Below are 12359 nucleotides of genomic sequence, written 5' to 3' on the forward strand. Positions count from 1 at the left end.
TTGATTGCTTTCAAATTTTCTGATGAAAAGTGCTACATAAGAGCTAGACAGTGTATCATTTCATGAATCCTACTGAATCCGTAATAATTTTTCTTCCTCTGTCGTTTTGGGAGGCAGAGGAAAATTGCCTGGTTTCCTCGTTTTTCGTTTCTTTCCCCAGTGCTCAGGACCCCAGGCCACTGATGTTAAGCAGGAGATTCTTTTCATAGATCGGATTAAGGGTTGGTGAGGTAACAAAGCCTCATGCAGGCATCCCACTGTGCTCTTGAAACTGGAATTTCATTCCTGGTAGTGATCTGTATAGTGTTACATTTACCTTAAAAGTATTCTTTTTATATATATATATATATATTTGGAAAGAAGGGGTAATATTAATACTAAATTCTCACTAACATATAGTGCTCAATATGTCACTAAATGGTATTTGATATAATAAGGATTCTTCTAAATGCTTGATGTGTAATTCTCCTAAGATGTTTTATAAACTCAAAGAGGAAGAGGTACAATTGTTCACAAATGTTTCATCAAGCTTGTTTTAAGTCAGTTAAAATTGCCTTTGAGAGTAGAGTTGCACTAAGAAGAGGGAGGAGAGATGGAAAAAAGAAACCCCAAAACAGGGTCCTGCTCAGTCTAGAGTTTCAGGCAAGAGAGGAAAAGGTCTAGTTCTCCAGAGCCAGCTGCATTGTTAAAAGTTCATACTATCACTTTGACATTTAGAGTAGGACTCTGTGTCTTTGTAAATTCCTCTTCGTATTACCAGTGTAGGTCTCTGAGCTCAGACCATTTCACAAACCATAACATTTTTGAGTGAGTGATTGATCTGTATTATGTGTCCTAGCCATCAGAAGAATCTTGGGATGTTGCTTGTATAAACTGTAATACAATCTGATCCTGGGCATTTAGTTACAGACTTTCATAGACCTATTGGCGATACTCAGTCCTCCTGGATTTAGGAATAAGGCTTATCTGATACCTTAAAAAAAAAAAAAAAGAGGGGGTGGGGAGGGTTGTTGCTTTAAAAAAAAAAAAAAAAAGAGCCCCTCATTTTCTCTGTTCCCCCCTTAAATAACTCAACACATCTGGTAACACTGTAGGATCATTGTCCTTTCAGTTCCTTCAAAGCTCATATTGCTACAATATTTCTTCGGTGTCTAGTTTCCTAAAGGGCAATGTGATTTTTTTTTTCCAGGCTGTTTTTGTAGGTCTTGCAAATTAACCCATATGTATTGCAAGAAAAACCATGACTTTTAATCAGCACCATTTCTAAAGTTAGCGCTTGCTGTGTGTATATGAATATGTATATGAACCAGTGTTTAAAAAAAAGAAAACACAACCTTTCTGCTAGTACTCAAAACTAGCATACAAATGTGGTTTTATTATCAAATAAAGCGTGCCTAAATGTTAGAATATCTTTCCGTTAGGGCTTTTATCATTTGACTTCTTGTCTTCAGTTACAAGAATGATAAAAATTGAAATGAAATCTTTTAATTCAATAAGAACTACATTGAATTTTAGGAAGCAAAAAGAGGAATCAGATACAGATTCATATGCATAGGAAATTAAACATTCAAGAAATTAAAACTTTGTGAGTAACCAAAGAGGTAGCCTTAAGGTGTGCTTATTTGAAATGCCTTCATTTAATTTTGCAATAACTCTGAGTATTTTGTTCCAATTAAGACAGTTCATGTGCACAACTTCAGATTTTACAGTAGTTCCAGGGAGACCATGGGCTACTTGTTTTACATTCTGGATCAGGTTCAGATTTTTAGGCTTCGCTTCAATAAAATAAAAAGTCTGAACCCTGAAGATAATACAGATTGATAAATCTGATTTAAACATTCCCGTGTTGCAGACTTTCAGTGTATGTGGTACAGCTGAGCCTCAGGCCATGCACTAAATACATCCACAGTGCATTCCCAGGGCACCCGAATACCAAATGATCACGTTTGAAAGGTTACCTTTCTATGGATTCTGACTTTTCTGTATTAGCCACGAAGATTAGAATTTTAACAGCTCCCAAGGAGAGGTATTGTGAAGTATTTACTTGGCAGGAAAAAAACAAAACAAAACAAAGCCCAGATGAGGTACTGTCTCATATTCATGAACTGGGATTTATTAGTTCTGTGAACGTCCTTGTGAGAATACATTCTATAGTTCACACTGTAGGAAAAACAAGTCTTGTTTTTCATTTGTGTTAAAACTTTGATAGAAGAGTTACTGTAGTAGAGGTTTTAGCAGAGACATATCACAGCATTTATCTCAGTAAATCCTGAAGTCTTTCACAATTAGCTTTCTGCATAGTTTATCTCTCTGGAAATCTGGCAGTAGCTTTGTTAGTCAATTTGGTGATAAGTAAAGATGTAAGGCTTTTTTCCCTTTTCTTTTACAGGTTGTGGAACTCATTTCAAGTGCTATTGGTGACTTAGTTCAAGGGATCTATTATGAAAACTCAAAATCATCTGAGGTAAGAATTTTACTAGGTGTATGTACCCAAGGCATTTGGTGATATTAATGTGTGACTACTGTAAATACAATTACTTTTTCACCTGTTTAAAAGGAGAGAGAGAGGGAGGAAGAGTTGTTAGTCCTAATGGGTTTCAGCAGTAACATCACTATGACACCTGGAAGCTCTGATAGAAGTTTCTAGAAATGCTCAGGGAGGAACTGTTTTGTTTTTGTGCTTAAAAAAATACTATCATGTGTAATTACGAGGAGCTCTAGGCACATCTTACTACAGGCTTTCCAAATGCTTCCAGAGGTTCCTAGTCAAGGTTTTGTTAGAGGTATTCATTACAATGTTGTCAACATCATTAATATTTTCATGTCAGACCTGTTGTTTCCAAGCCCAAAGAAGTTTACAGAATGCTTCTTCACGTGTCCTTTCTTCTAAGTTTTGTCCTGGAGCGCTAGGAGTATAGCACTGTGTTCTTCTCCATCAGAAGTCACATATTTCAGAAGTCAGCATGGACCAAGATAATAGCTGCCAGCATTTCACAACAAACAATCTTGTATCTCGTCAAAGGCAATTGCAGATATTCTGTGTTATTGTTTGGCAAGAACGGTAATGAAAATTGGTCAAATTAGATGTAGGTATTTTTATCTTTACTACAATTTTTAGGGAAATTTCTAGAGACCATTCTTGAAGTAGGCTTGCATGTTGGAGCAAAAAAGAGTATTTTTCATTTACTATGACCGTATCTTAACACATGCAATAAAATCACTGATTTAAACTTGCCATGACCTCTACAGGTTTTATCATAGCACGTTTTCAGTCACTGATGAGCACTGTGTATATGTGAGTATCAATCTTGAAATCCACTAAGGTAGATAGATTCACTTCTAGTGGTGTTGTCTCAAACGTGCCTTGGAGACCTGAATCTTACAGTTCAGCAGGTGTGTACTGAAACTGCAGCTCTGGTTTGCTGTTGCTCTGTTGTCATATGTAACAAAACTGATACCATGGTAAAACACTGTTCTCATGGGCTGCTGCTGCAGTCGATCCCTGCCTGCCCTGATGCCTCAGCCCCAAGCAAACCACAGTGGGCAAGTAGAGAGTGCCACTGGATAACAGTGCTGTTTTCTGGAGGGTGCTGCTCCCTTGGACACTCTCTGTCTCTCTTGTTCTGCAGCAGCTAACTCATATCCCTAAAACTAACCTCGCTGAGGTGTATTCCTGTCATTTTGACTGAAACCAGTTAGGAAGGGAATGATCACACTGCTGAGCTGAGTGAGAGCCTCCAGCAGGACAGCAGTAATGGTACACTCAGGAGTTGCCTGGGGCCCATGGCACCCTGGGATGCACAGAAAGGATGACATGCCTGGAGTGTCCACTGGCACCTCTCAGGAGTATATCCTGGGTGGAAGCATGGCAGGAGGGCAACTCTGAGAACTTGGCAGGGCTTCTGCTCCTGCTGTATTTAACCTATGTATAAACTGATCTCAGCCTTCAGTGTTGCTCCCAAGGACTGTGCTCAGGCTTATATGTTAAAAGAGATGACATCTTTGAGATTTTTGCCAAGAATAGTTGAAATGTTGTTTTCCATATTCCAGCAGGTTTCTAAATACAAGTAGATTTCAGGTATATTTAAAAAAATTCATCTACTTTTTACTTTTTCATGTATAAAGCTCTACAGGTTCATCTCAGCAATGAAACTGCATTTTATTGAAACCATGGCCCCTCTGTAAATGAGAAATCTTGTGGACTCATTTGGGTTCCTGCCACTGCAGATCTTAATCTTTTCTTTCTTAATCATTCTTTTTCTATTTTCTGTTGCCTTACTGAAGCCCTCCGCACGTGTGGATTGCAAGGGGAAGTGTGAGATAAACTAAGTGCAGCTGCATGACATTTACCCTGCCCTGGCCCAGTTACAAATAGCAAAGACTTATTTTGTTTCAGTGACTATTTCTGTCTAAGGAGAGTTGAAAGTACACTGTACCCTTCCTAAGGGGAACCCAGTTAACTCAAAACACAATTAGTGTGCTGGTGTAATAGAGACATTTACGTGACAGTGTCTGAAGTTCAGCTTTTACAATGGGTAGTGTGTGGCTTCTGATGAGACCTACGACAAGGTGTGGCATCTGCTTTAATTTTTTCTGTCTAGTTCCCTGAGAAATTTAGTTCCTTGTTGTGCTGGGATATACCCCTGCTGCTCTCCTCGCACTCTTCTGCCGAGGCAGTGTCCCATTCATGTCCTGCACATTTCTTTAGCAAAGACTGGCTCGTTCTTTAGCAAAAATGGACTCGTTCAGTTGTTGGTCTGTCTTATTTGTGTCCTTTGTGCATCTTCCCTCCTTCCCTAATTGCAATTTGATTGAAACAAAATTGTGAACTACATTTCCCAGAGGCAAGACAAATGCTTTAATCTGCTCCACATCTAAATCTCAAATGTCAAACTTATTTTTCTTTTTAGGAATAGGGCATAGGGATGTTAGTAATGGCATTTTCATTGCTGGAAATGTCTTAATTTTTGGATAAGCAAAAGGATATCTTCTCACCTTGGTTCTTTTTTCTTCCCTGAGGCAAGAAAACTGTACTTCATATGTTAAATGTCCTTAATGCAGTTGTTTTAAAGCTCTTTAGTACCATAAAATAAATTAACTTAGCACCAAGTTGTTTTGAACTTTGCTGAATGTCTACCTGAATGGTAGACAAAAATACAAAAATATCTCTGCAAAGTTAACCTTTCTTCTCTGAGACCCTAAGTTCATGTTTACGAAACAAAAAAGTTTCAGTCTTCTTGATTTTGATAACCCAGTAGGAAAGTTCAAAGAATCATTTGACCTAACAAGACTGACCTGATTTACTCTTTAATACATATAATGGATGTAATTATTTGGCAGCTCCATTACCACTTTTTTCCCTCTGCACAGCCACGTGCAGTGCTACAGCTGTCCCATTTTAGTGCATTCTGTTTGATCATTCTTCATCTTTTCTGCATAGGTAAGTCATTAGATCTGGGTGAAACCAGGAAAGAAAAAGCTAATATTTAACTTTTCATCATTATTTGAAGTGACAATCCAAACTACGAAGTGTAGGCTTTTACACAGCCTGAAGGTTAAGGCTTGTCACTCATGTTTGAAGTAACAAACAGCTGCTCTAGTTTAAGATAGTGCATTAGCAGTATTAAGCTGTTATGTTGGACTATAACCTGGAGCTGAAAGGTGTGATATGATAAACTATTGCAGTTTTCTGTGCTAAATCCCCTCTCAGCCCAAAATACTGCAAGTGAAGGACGTTATTCCCAGTTCCCATGTGCCTTCCCTAAATCTAAGTCTAATTTGTGAGTAAAAATTTTGCCTTAGTGAATGCAAAGGTGAAAATTGTCTAGTCTGGCCTTCAGTTGTGGATCATGGTTATCTATTTTTAACAGAAAAAAAACCATTGCTCTGAGTCTCTGTTTCCAACTTTTAGGAGGCTGAAGGCTTCTAAAATGTTTACTAACTCAGAGAATACTGTCATATTTATAAACCCCCTCTCTTTTAATATTCCTAATCACTTAACAAATACTAAGGGAGGTTGTTTTAATATTCCTGTCAATTCGCTGAACAGGGGTAAGAGATACAAGGAAGCTCAAGGTCAAACAGCAGAATCAAGAGAGGGACTTCAGTGTGTTGGCTCTTGTGCTTAACCTTCCAGAATGCTCTTGTAATCTTAAAGCATGAGGGACTTTGAGGGGAAGTAACTTGGTTGGGTTTTGGCGATTTTTTTCTTGTCTTCAGAATATCTAGCTGATGATAAATGTGCATTAGCAAAGCTCATGATAGTGTTGAAGTGGGGCTATTATGTAAGACAGGACCATTCCCAACATGTTCCACTGATGGCCAGAAGAGCTCTTAGGAATTTCTGATGCAATTTTGTGGAAGTTGTGCATAACTAATATATAAAACATGTTTAAACAATAAAGGCATTAGTAGCAAGTACTTGTTGTATCAAGCAGTGAATTAACAAGTATTTATTTTAGACCACTCTAGGGTTTTTAAATGAAAATTAGTTTATTTTCTGGGAAAGGATGGGCTGCATGCAGTGAGCTGTGCCTATACTTCTTTGATGTTTTGTCCCTGGCCCTGCTTTGTGGGGTAATGTTTTGGAATACTGCACATGTCCATCAACTGGACTGCTCTAAGTCTGTATTATAAGTAATGGATTTGTTTATAATTTTACTATAGGAGGTAAATCAAATATATTTTGGGTCAGGTAAACCACCTTTTAGCAGGGCAGCAGAGCCAGAGTTTTCACTTTTTTTAAACAAATGTTTTTGTTGCAAGACAAAAGAAAAGCATAAAATAAGGAATTTGAGTAAAGAGCATCTGTGAAAAGAATAGGAAAATGTGTTGGGGGAAAAAGAGCATCGCTAGAAAGAAGGCCATTTATTAAGTGTTATTTACTTACTGTTTTTGTTCTTTTAAATACTAAATTTTTCCAGAGAGATTTAAAAGTAACAGATGTGAAGAGATATTTATCTTTATGATAAGTTTACAAACTTTTCTTTTAAACCCGGGTGTTGTTTTTCTGCAGTGTCATGATAAAAGTAGTCAGTAGCTTGCTTTATTGACCCATTTCCACACACCCTTGTTCCTCCAAAAGCAGCGAAGACAGTTATTAATAGACCAATAAAACATGCCCTGTCATGTTCAGCAAGTATGAATACATCTGCTGAAAGCTTATGTGAACCATGTGTGAAATGTTTTACAGAGTCTTGCTACTGGTAGAGTGATTCATAGTTGCATTGGATTTTATTTATGTAAAATAGAAGTTCTTGAACTACCTAATTTAAAACTTTGAATATGCAACGTGAAATTATTTCTATGTTGGTCTGTGGATTATTTGCCCATTGAGAAGTGAGCTAATGTTTGATATAAATGATTCAGACATTTGGATCATTTTGTGCAACAGCAGATGGTTAAGAAAGAGCTGCCACGGTACGGAAACAAATGAAGGGCTCTGTTACAAACTATAGCTGAAGTTTAAAGTCTCCAACTTCTGCTGCTTCTTGGTTTTGCAAATGGGTTTGTGCACTTTTAAGACATGTTTTTCATTCATATTTCCTTAATACATTTTTGGCTGAGCCTCAAATAAGAATCTTCTTTGGTGACATAAATCAAACTGTGCTATTGTAAGTGTTGCTTTTGTAGTGGGGATCCTTGGTACTGTCACTAAGAGCTGCCCTTCCTTATGATTGCATATTTTGTCCTCCAATTACATTTTCTAAAAGTTTTTTGTTTCCTGAGGTGATTGTTTTAAACACAGTTATGGAAGTAGTTTAATTAAAAAAAAAAAATTTCAACTAGACAATTTCTAACAAAGCAGTAACTGACCTTGCCAATAGTAAAATGGGAGTGCCCTCAGCTGTTCTTCATTTCCCATTGGAAATGATAATCAACAGAGTTGGATTTGGATATTTTCCCTGTGCTCTCATGCTGACATTATGCACACTGTCTCTGGAGTTGCCTATTTTCTTCCAGTGATGGTCAGGGGTTCAGTTCTCTTCATCCACCACCACGTGCCTCCCTGACAGCATCAGGGGTGCTTGTGATCTGCACCCATTTCTTGGTGACAGGGTTTGTGAATGAGGTCAGTTCACAGACATTAGTTAATCAAATGTCTGCGCACTGTCAACTACAACTAGAATTCATTTGACTTTAGAAAGGTTTTTATAAGAAAGTCTTAGGAGCCTTCTGGGCCAGCTAATGTCCACTTTTATACCCACGGCTGACAAAACAAAACAAAGCTTACAAAGCACTGAAAATTTCTCTAGAACTAGTTTGGGTTTTCCTTTGATGTTTGTAAAATTGTGTTTAGATATTGTCCTACATACCCTTGTAAGAATGCAGTGTGGTTGGTAGACACTTTGTGTATAACATGAGAGTTAAAGCTTGGGAAAAAATGGCATTGTTGGAAAATTTTGCTGAAGAAAGGATGTGTCTGCCTCTGTCTTAAGCAGCAGAAGCTTTAGGAGTGTGTAGTCATAAGAGGTTCTGTGATTAAAATCAGCTATGTTCTGGCATGCAAGTTCATATGCTAAAGCATATCCATATGGACATAATGCCTTTTTACAACTGTCTTGTTTCTGTAGTCCGGAGATCTACAATACTTATGTTTTCAAGATTTCAATCTTCAAATATGTGTTCAATTCTTGTGGGTTTTTTGAAGTTAGATGCTCATTTTAGGTGCTTGAAGCTTTTACATAATGTTCATGTAGTGGGCAGTAACTTTTTCTGCCATCATTTCCAATCCTGTTAATGAAATTCAAACTTGTTTAGGAATATATTTTTGTAACAAATCATAGAGTTAATTTTCTTCTATACATTGAGTTGCAATGACTGTTTAAGCTTCTTCAGTCCCTTCAGTTGATATTGGATAATGTCTGCGTTTCTCTTGCTGCTCAAAGGCTCCAGAAAGCAATAATTTTCAACATGGGTCTTCTGAAAGGTTTCGTTAGCTTCAAAATTGTTTCCGGATACCTTTCTAGAGTATTTTTTTCTTATTTGGATGCAAAACAAACGATTATAAAAATCACTGCCAATTTTCAGTATCATCCAGCGAATTTTAGTAAATACTGTTTTTTCACTGAGCAGATTGGTTGTTAAGGAAAAGATTGTGTTTCGTCTTCCAACAGCTCCTGATTTTAAATTTAAAATAAATTGACCTATATCTAAAGAAAAAAAAAAAGAGACTTGATATATGGGAAACTACTTGAATTAAATGCTCATTTTGACATTTTGCCAGTCATGGGAATTTGCACATGCTCTGGGCTGAGTTAAGATATTAAAACAAAAATACAGAAACAGAGGAAAGTTTAGGCTTGACTTTGTAAGTTGTCATATGCATAATAGCAAACATGTGGTTTCTCTGTTCTTCACTTTCCTTGTATAACCTAATAGTATGTCTGAAAGCAAAGGCATTTTGATACAGCTCTGTGTTACTTGGCATTGCAGAATTCTCCTACTTTTTCCATTAGTCTCAAATTATCCTCTCCCTTGTAACACAGCACTTCTGGGTGATATCCATAAGGGAGGAAAATTAGAGCTGAACGGATGGATCCTATTTCATTTGTTACTGATTTCATGACAGATAATATCTTGCTAGAAAACTATAGGGTCACACAGTATTACTTCTTGCTCATTTCTAAGTAAATTAATTGACATCACTTTGAGGGAAGAGGTTTGTTTCATGAGAGAGGTTTTTATATTACTATTTTAAAGAATATCTTTTGGCTTACTCTATGTTACAGATTTAGCTGAACTGAGAAATTACAACATTTTTAACATTTTTGTGCTTTTAATTCTTTTTTTCTGTAGCTTCTCATGACTGATTTTATTTTTTCTATGCAAAACAGCTGTGATCTTTTCTGGTTTTGGGTTTCCCCCCCCCAGCCCCCCTCCTTAGAGAGTACCTGAAGGGATGACAGCATGTGAGACAGATTAAAGTAATGTCTAGCTTTTAAGACATGAGTGAATTAGTGGCATATTAACACCTTATGAGTCAAAGGAATGGCAGCTGAATTTGGATTTTGGGACAAAGTATTTGATTTGTGTTAATTAAGACACTGTGGAAAGTAATCCAAATAAATACTTTAGGTACAAAAGATTTTGAGATAGGTTGAGCATCTCTGACCTTACAGTCAAGGTGGTAAGGTTCAGTGGAGGCATAACTGAGATGCCTCTATCAGCCCCTGAGAAAGTTAATTAATCCCTGACACTTCTAAATCGCAACTTTATTTATTTTTTAACACCTTCAGTCACTCTTCACCCTTATTATGGGAGCAGAAGAGCTACAAGTCCTCTCTCACAGCCCTTCATTTTTTCAGTGCAGTCTATAGAATTTTCAACACCTATTAGTTCTTTTCTTGACTACAAAGGACAAATTGTAGGGATTTCCCAAGTTTGTTTGGGATTGTTGGTTCTTGGTAACTGGGAAGGGGCTGAAGTGCAGGTGTACTCTGGGGCAGGGGGGCATTGCTTTTTGGGGTTGTTTTGGAGTTTTGGTTGTGGGGATTTTTTTCTCCCCAGTCCCTCATGAGAGCTATAGTTGGCTGTTAATGTTCAGTGTGATGATACAGTAATTAACAAAAGATTTATATTGAATCTGTTGACAGCTCCACATATTTTCATTATACTTTTTGAGAAGAAAATGGAAAAGGTTTTTGTTTGAAGCTGCCAATATATTTATTTTGATACTTTCCTCTATTCATCCCTAACAGAACTTATTTGGCACCATGGCACCCAGAGTTCTGTTTGTTTTGTTACTTACCACACATTACTCACCCATGCTGCACTATTAACTTCTGTGAGCTGACACATGTGGTTTTGGTGTTTTCATGTTAGCCTTTGTTTCATTTTCAGGAGAACTGCCTCACAGATGATATTGGCATATCTAGGTGGAAGGAGCAGGTTTTCCTGTCACACAGTGCCTTGCTGGCAAAGAGCTGCCAGGCTGCAATGGAGCTAGCAAAGCACAGCGCTGAGATCCAGGACATGGCATTCCAGTATGGGAAGCATATGTCTATGAGTCATAAGGTACACCTTTTCCTTTTGTTCTGGGAACTTGAACGTAGAAGGGAAGGCTTGTAAGATGTGTTGCCCATGAGCTCTGTTGTATACTACATGACTTATGCTGTAGACTTTAGCCAGCAGGTGAGTGTTGAGAAATTCGCTGTATGGAGGGAGATGTTTGCAGAAACTGTTGGTATGAACAGCGCTTGTGAACTACCAAAATCGCACTCCTGGCAATGGAGCTCATTACATTAAAGGCTCTGTTAACTTCCTTCTAGCACATCTTTCTGCACCAGCTTAAACTTTACCTCCTCTGCTCCTACATTATTCCTAAATCCACTGTCTCATTAACAGGAGTTGCAGGAGGAAACGTGTCATAGAATATGTTGAATTGAAAGGCATCCATAAGGACCATCGAGTCCAACTTCTGGCCCTGCACAGGACTATCCCCAACAGTCACACCCTGTGCCTGAGAGCATTGTCCAAACACTTCTGAACTCTCTCAGGCTTGGTGCTGTGACAGCTTCACTGGGGAGCCTGTTCCAGTGCCGAACCACTCTCTGAGTAAAGAACCTTTTTCTAATATCCAGCCTAAACCTCCCCTGGCCCAGCTTCAGGCCATTCCCTCAGGTCCTGTCACTGGGCACCACAGCGAAGAGATCAGTGCCTGCCGCTCCTCTTCCCCTCACAAGGATGTTGCAAACTGCAATAAGGTCTCCCCTCAGTCTCCTCCAGGCTGAACACACCAAGTGACCTCAGCTGCTCCTCATCCAGCTTCCCCTCAAGGCCCTTTATCATCTTTGTAGCCTCCTTTGGACACTCTCTAATGGCTTAATGCCTTTCTTATATTGTAGCACCCAGAACTGCCGCCAGCACTGGAGGTGAGGCTGCCCCAGCACAGAGCAGAGCGGGACAATCCCCTTGCCCAGCTGGCAATGCTGTGCCTGATGCCCCTCAGGACACACTTGGCCCTCCTGGCTGCCAGGGCACTGCTGGCTCATGTTCAACTTGTCATCAACTAGGACCCCCAGGTCCCTTTCTGCAGCCCTGCTTTCCAGCCTCTCATTCCCCAGTCTGTGCATAATGTGTTGGGTCTTGTCTGCTGCCATGCAGAGGTTTGTACTGTGAGGCTCAATTGTCTGCAGCTGCATGGGCTGAGCCATATCCCCTCTGAATAACCTGCTGTGGAGGGAACTTCCGTACAGGGCAGCTAGAAGATGAGGAGGGAGGTCACCACATCTGGACAGGAGCACCCTACACCTCTACAGCAATAGCATTTCCTGGACAAGGTCTCTGACCTCCACTAGAAGACATTGAGTCTGCACCTAGAGTTAGTCCAGAGGAAAACACAGATCTGCTTCTGCTGT

General features: G+C 38.9%; 1 protein-coding gene across 2 annotated transcripts in view; it reads left to right on the forward strand.

Annotated features, from left to right (window-relative positions):
• PDSS2 (decaprenyl diphosphate synthase subunit 2) overlaps positions 1-12359 on the forward strand; it is a 111852-nt gene that overhangs the window by 84633 nt on the left and 14860 nt on the right. For both annotated transcript variants that reach the window (XM_066179463.1, XM_066179464.1), the window contains 2 exons: positions 2390-2464; positions 10843-11016. In XM_066179463.1, coding sequence (XP_066035560.1) covers positions 2390-2464; positions 10843-11016 — 249 coding nt within the window. The remainder of the gene's footprint in view (positions 1-2389; positions 2465-10842; positions 11017-12359) is intronic.

This window comes from Chamaea fasciata, unplaced genomic scaffold (assembly GCF_029207755.1).
Source record: "Chamaea fasciata isolate MVZ Bird 193981 ecotype frontalis unplaced genomic scaffold, bChaFas1.0.hap1 SCAF_3, whole genome shotgun sequence".
NCBI lineage: Eukaryota > Metazoa > Chordata > Aves > Passeriformes > Sylviidae > Chamaea > Chamaea fasciata.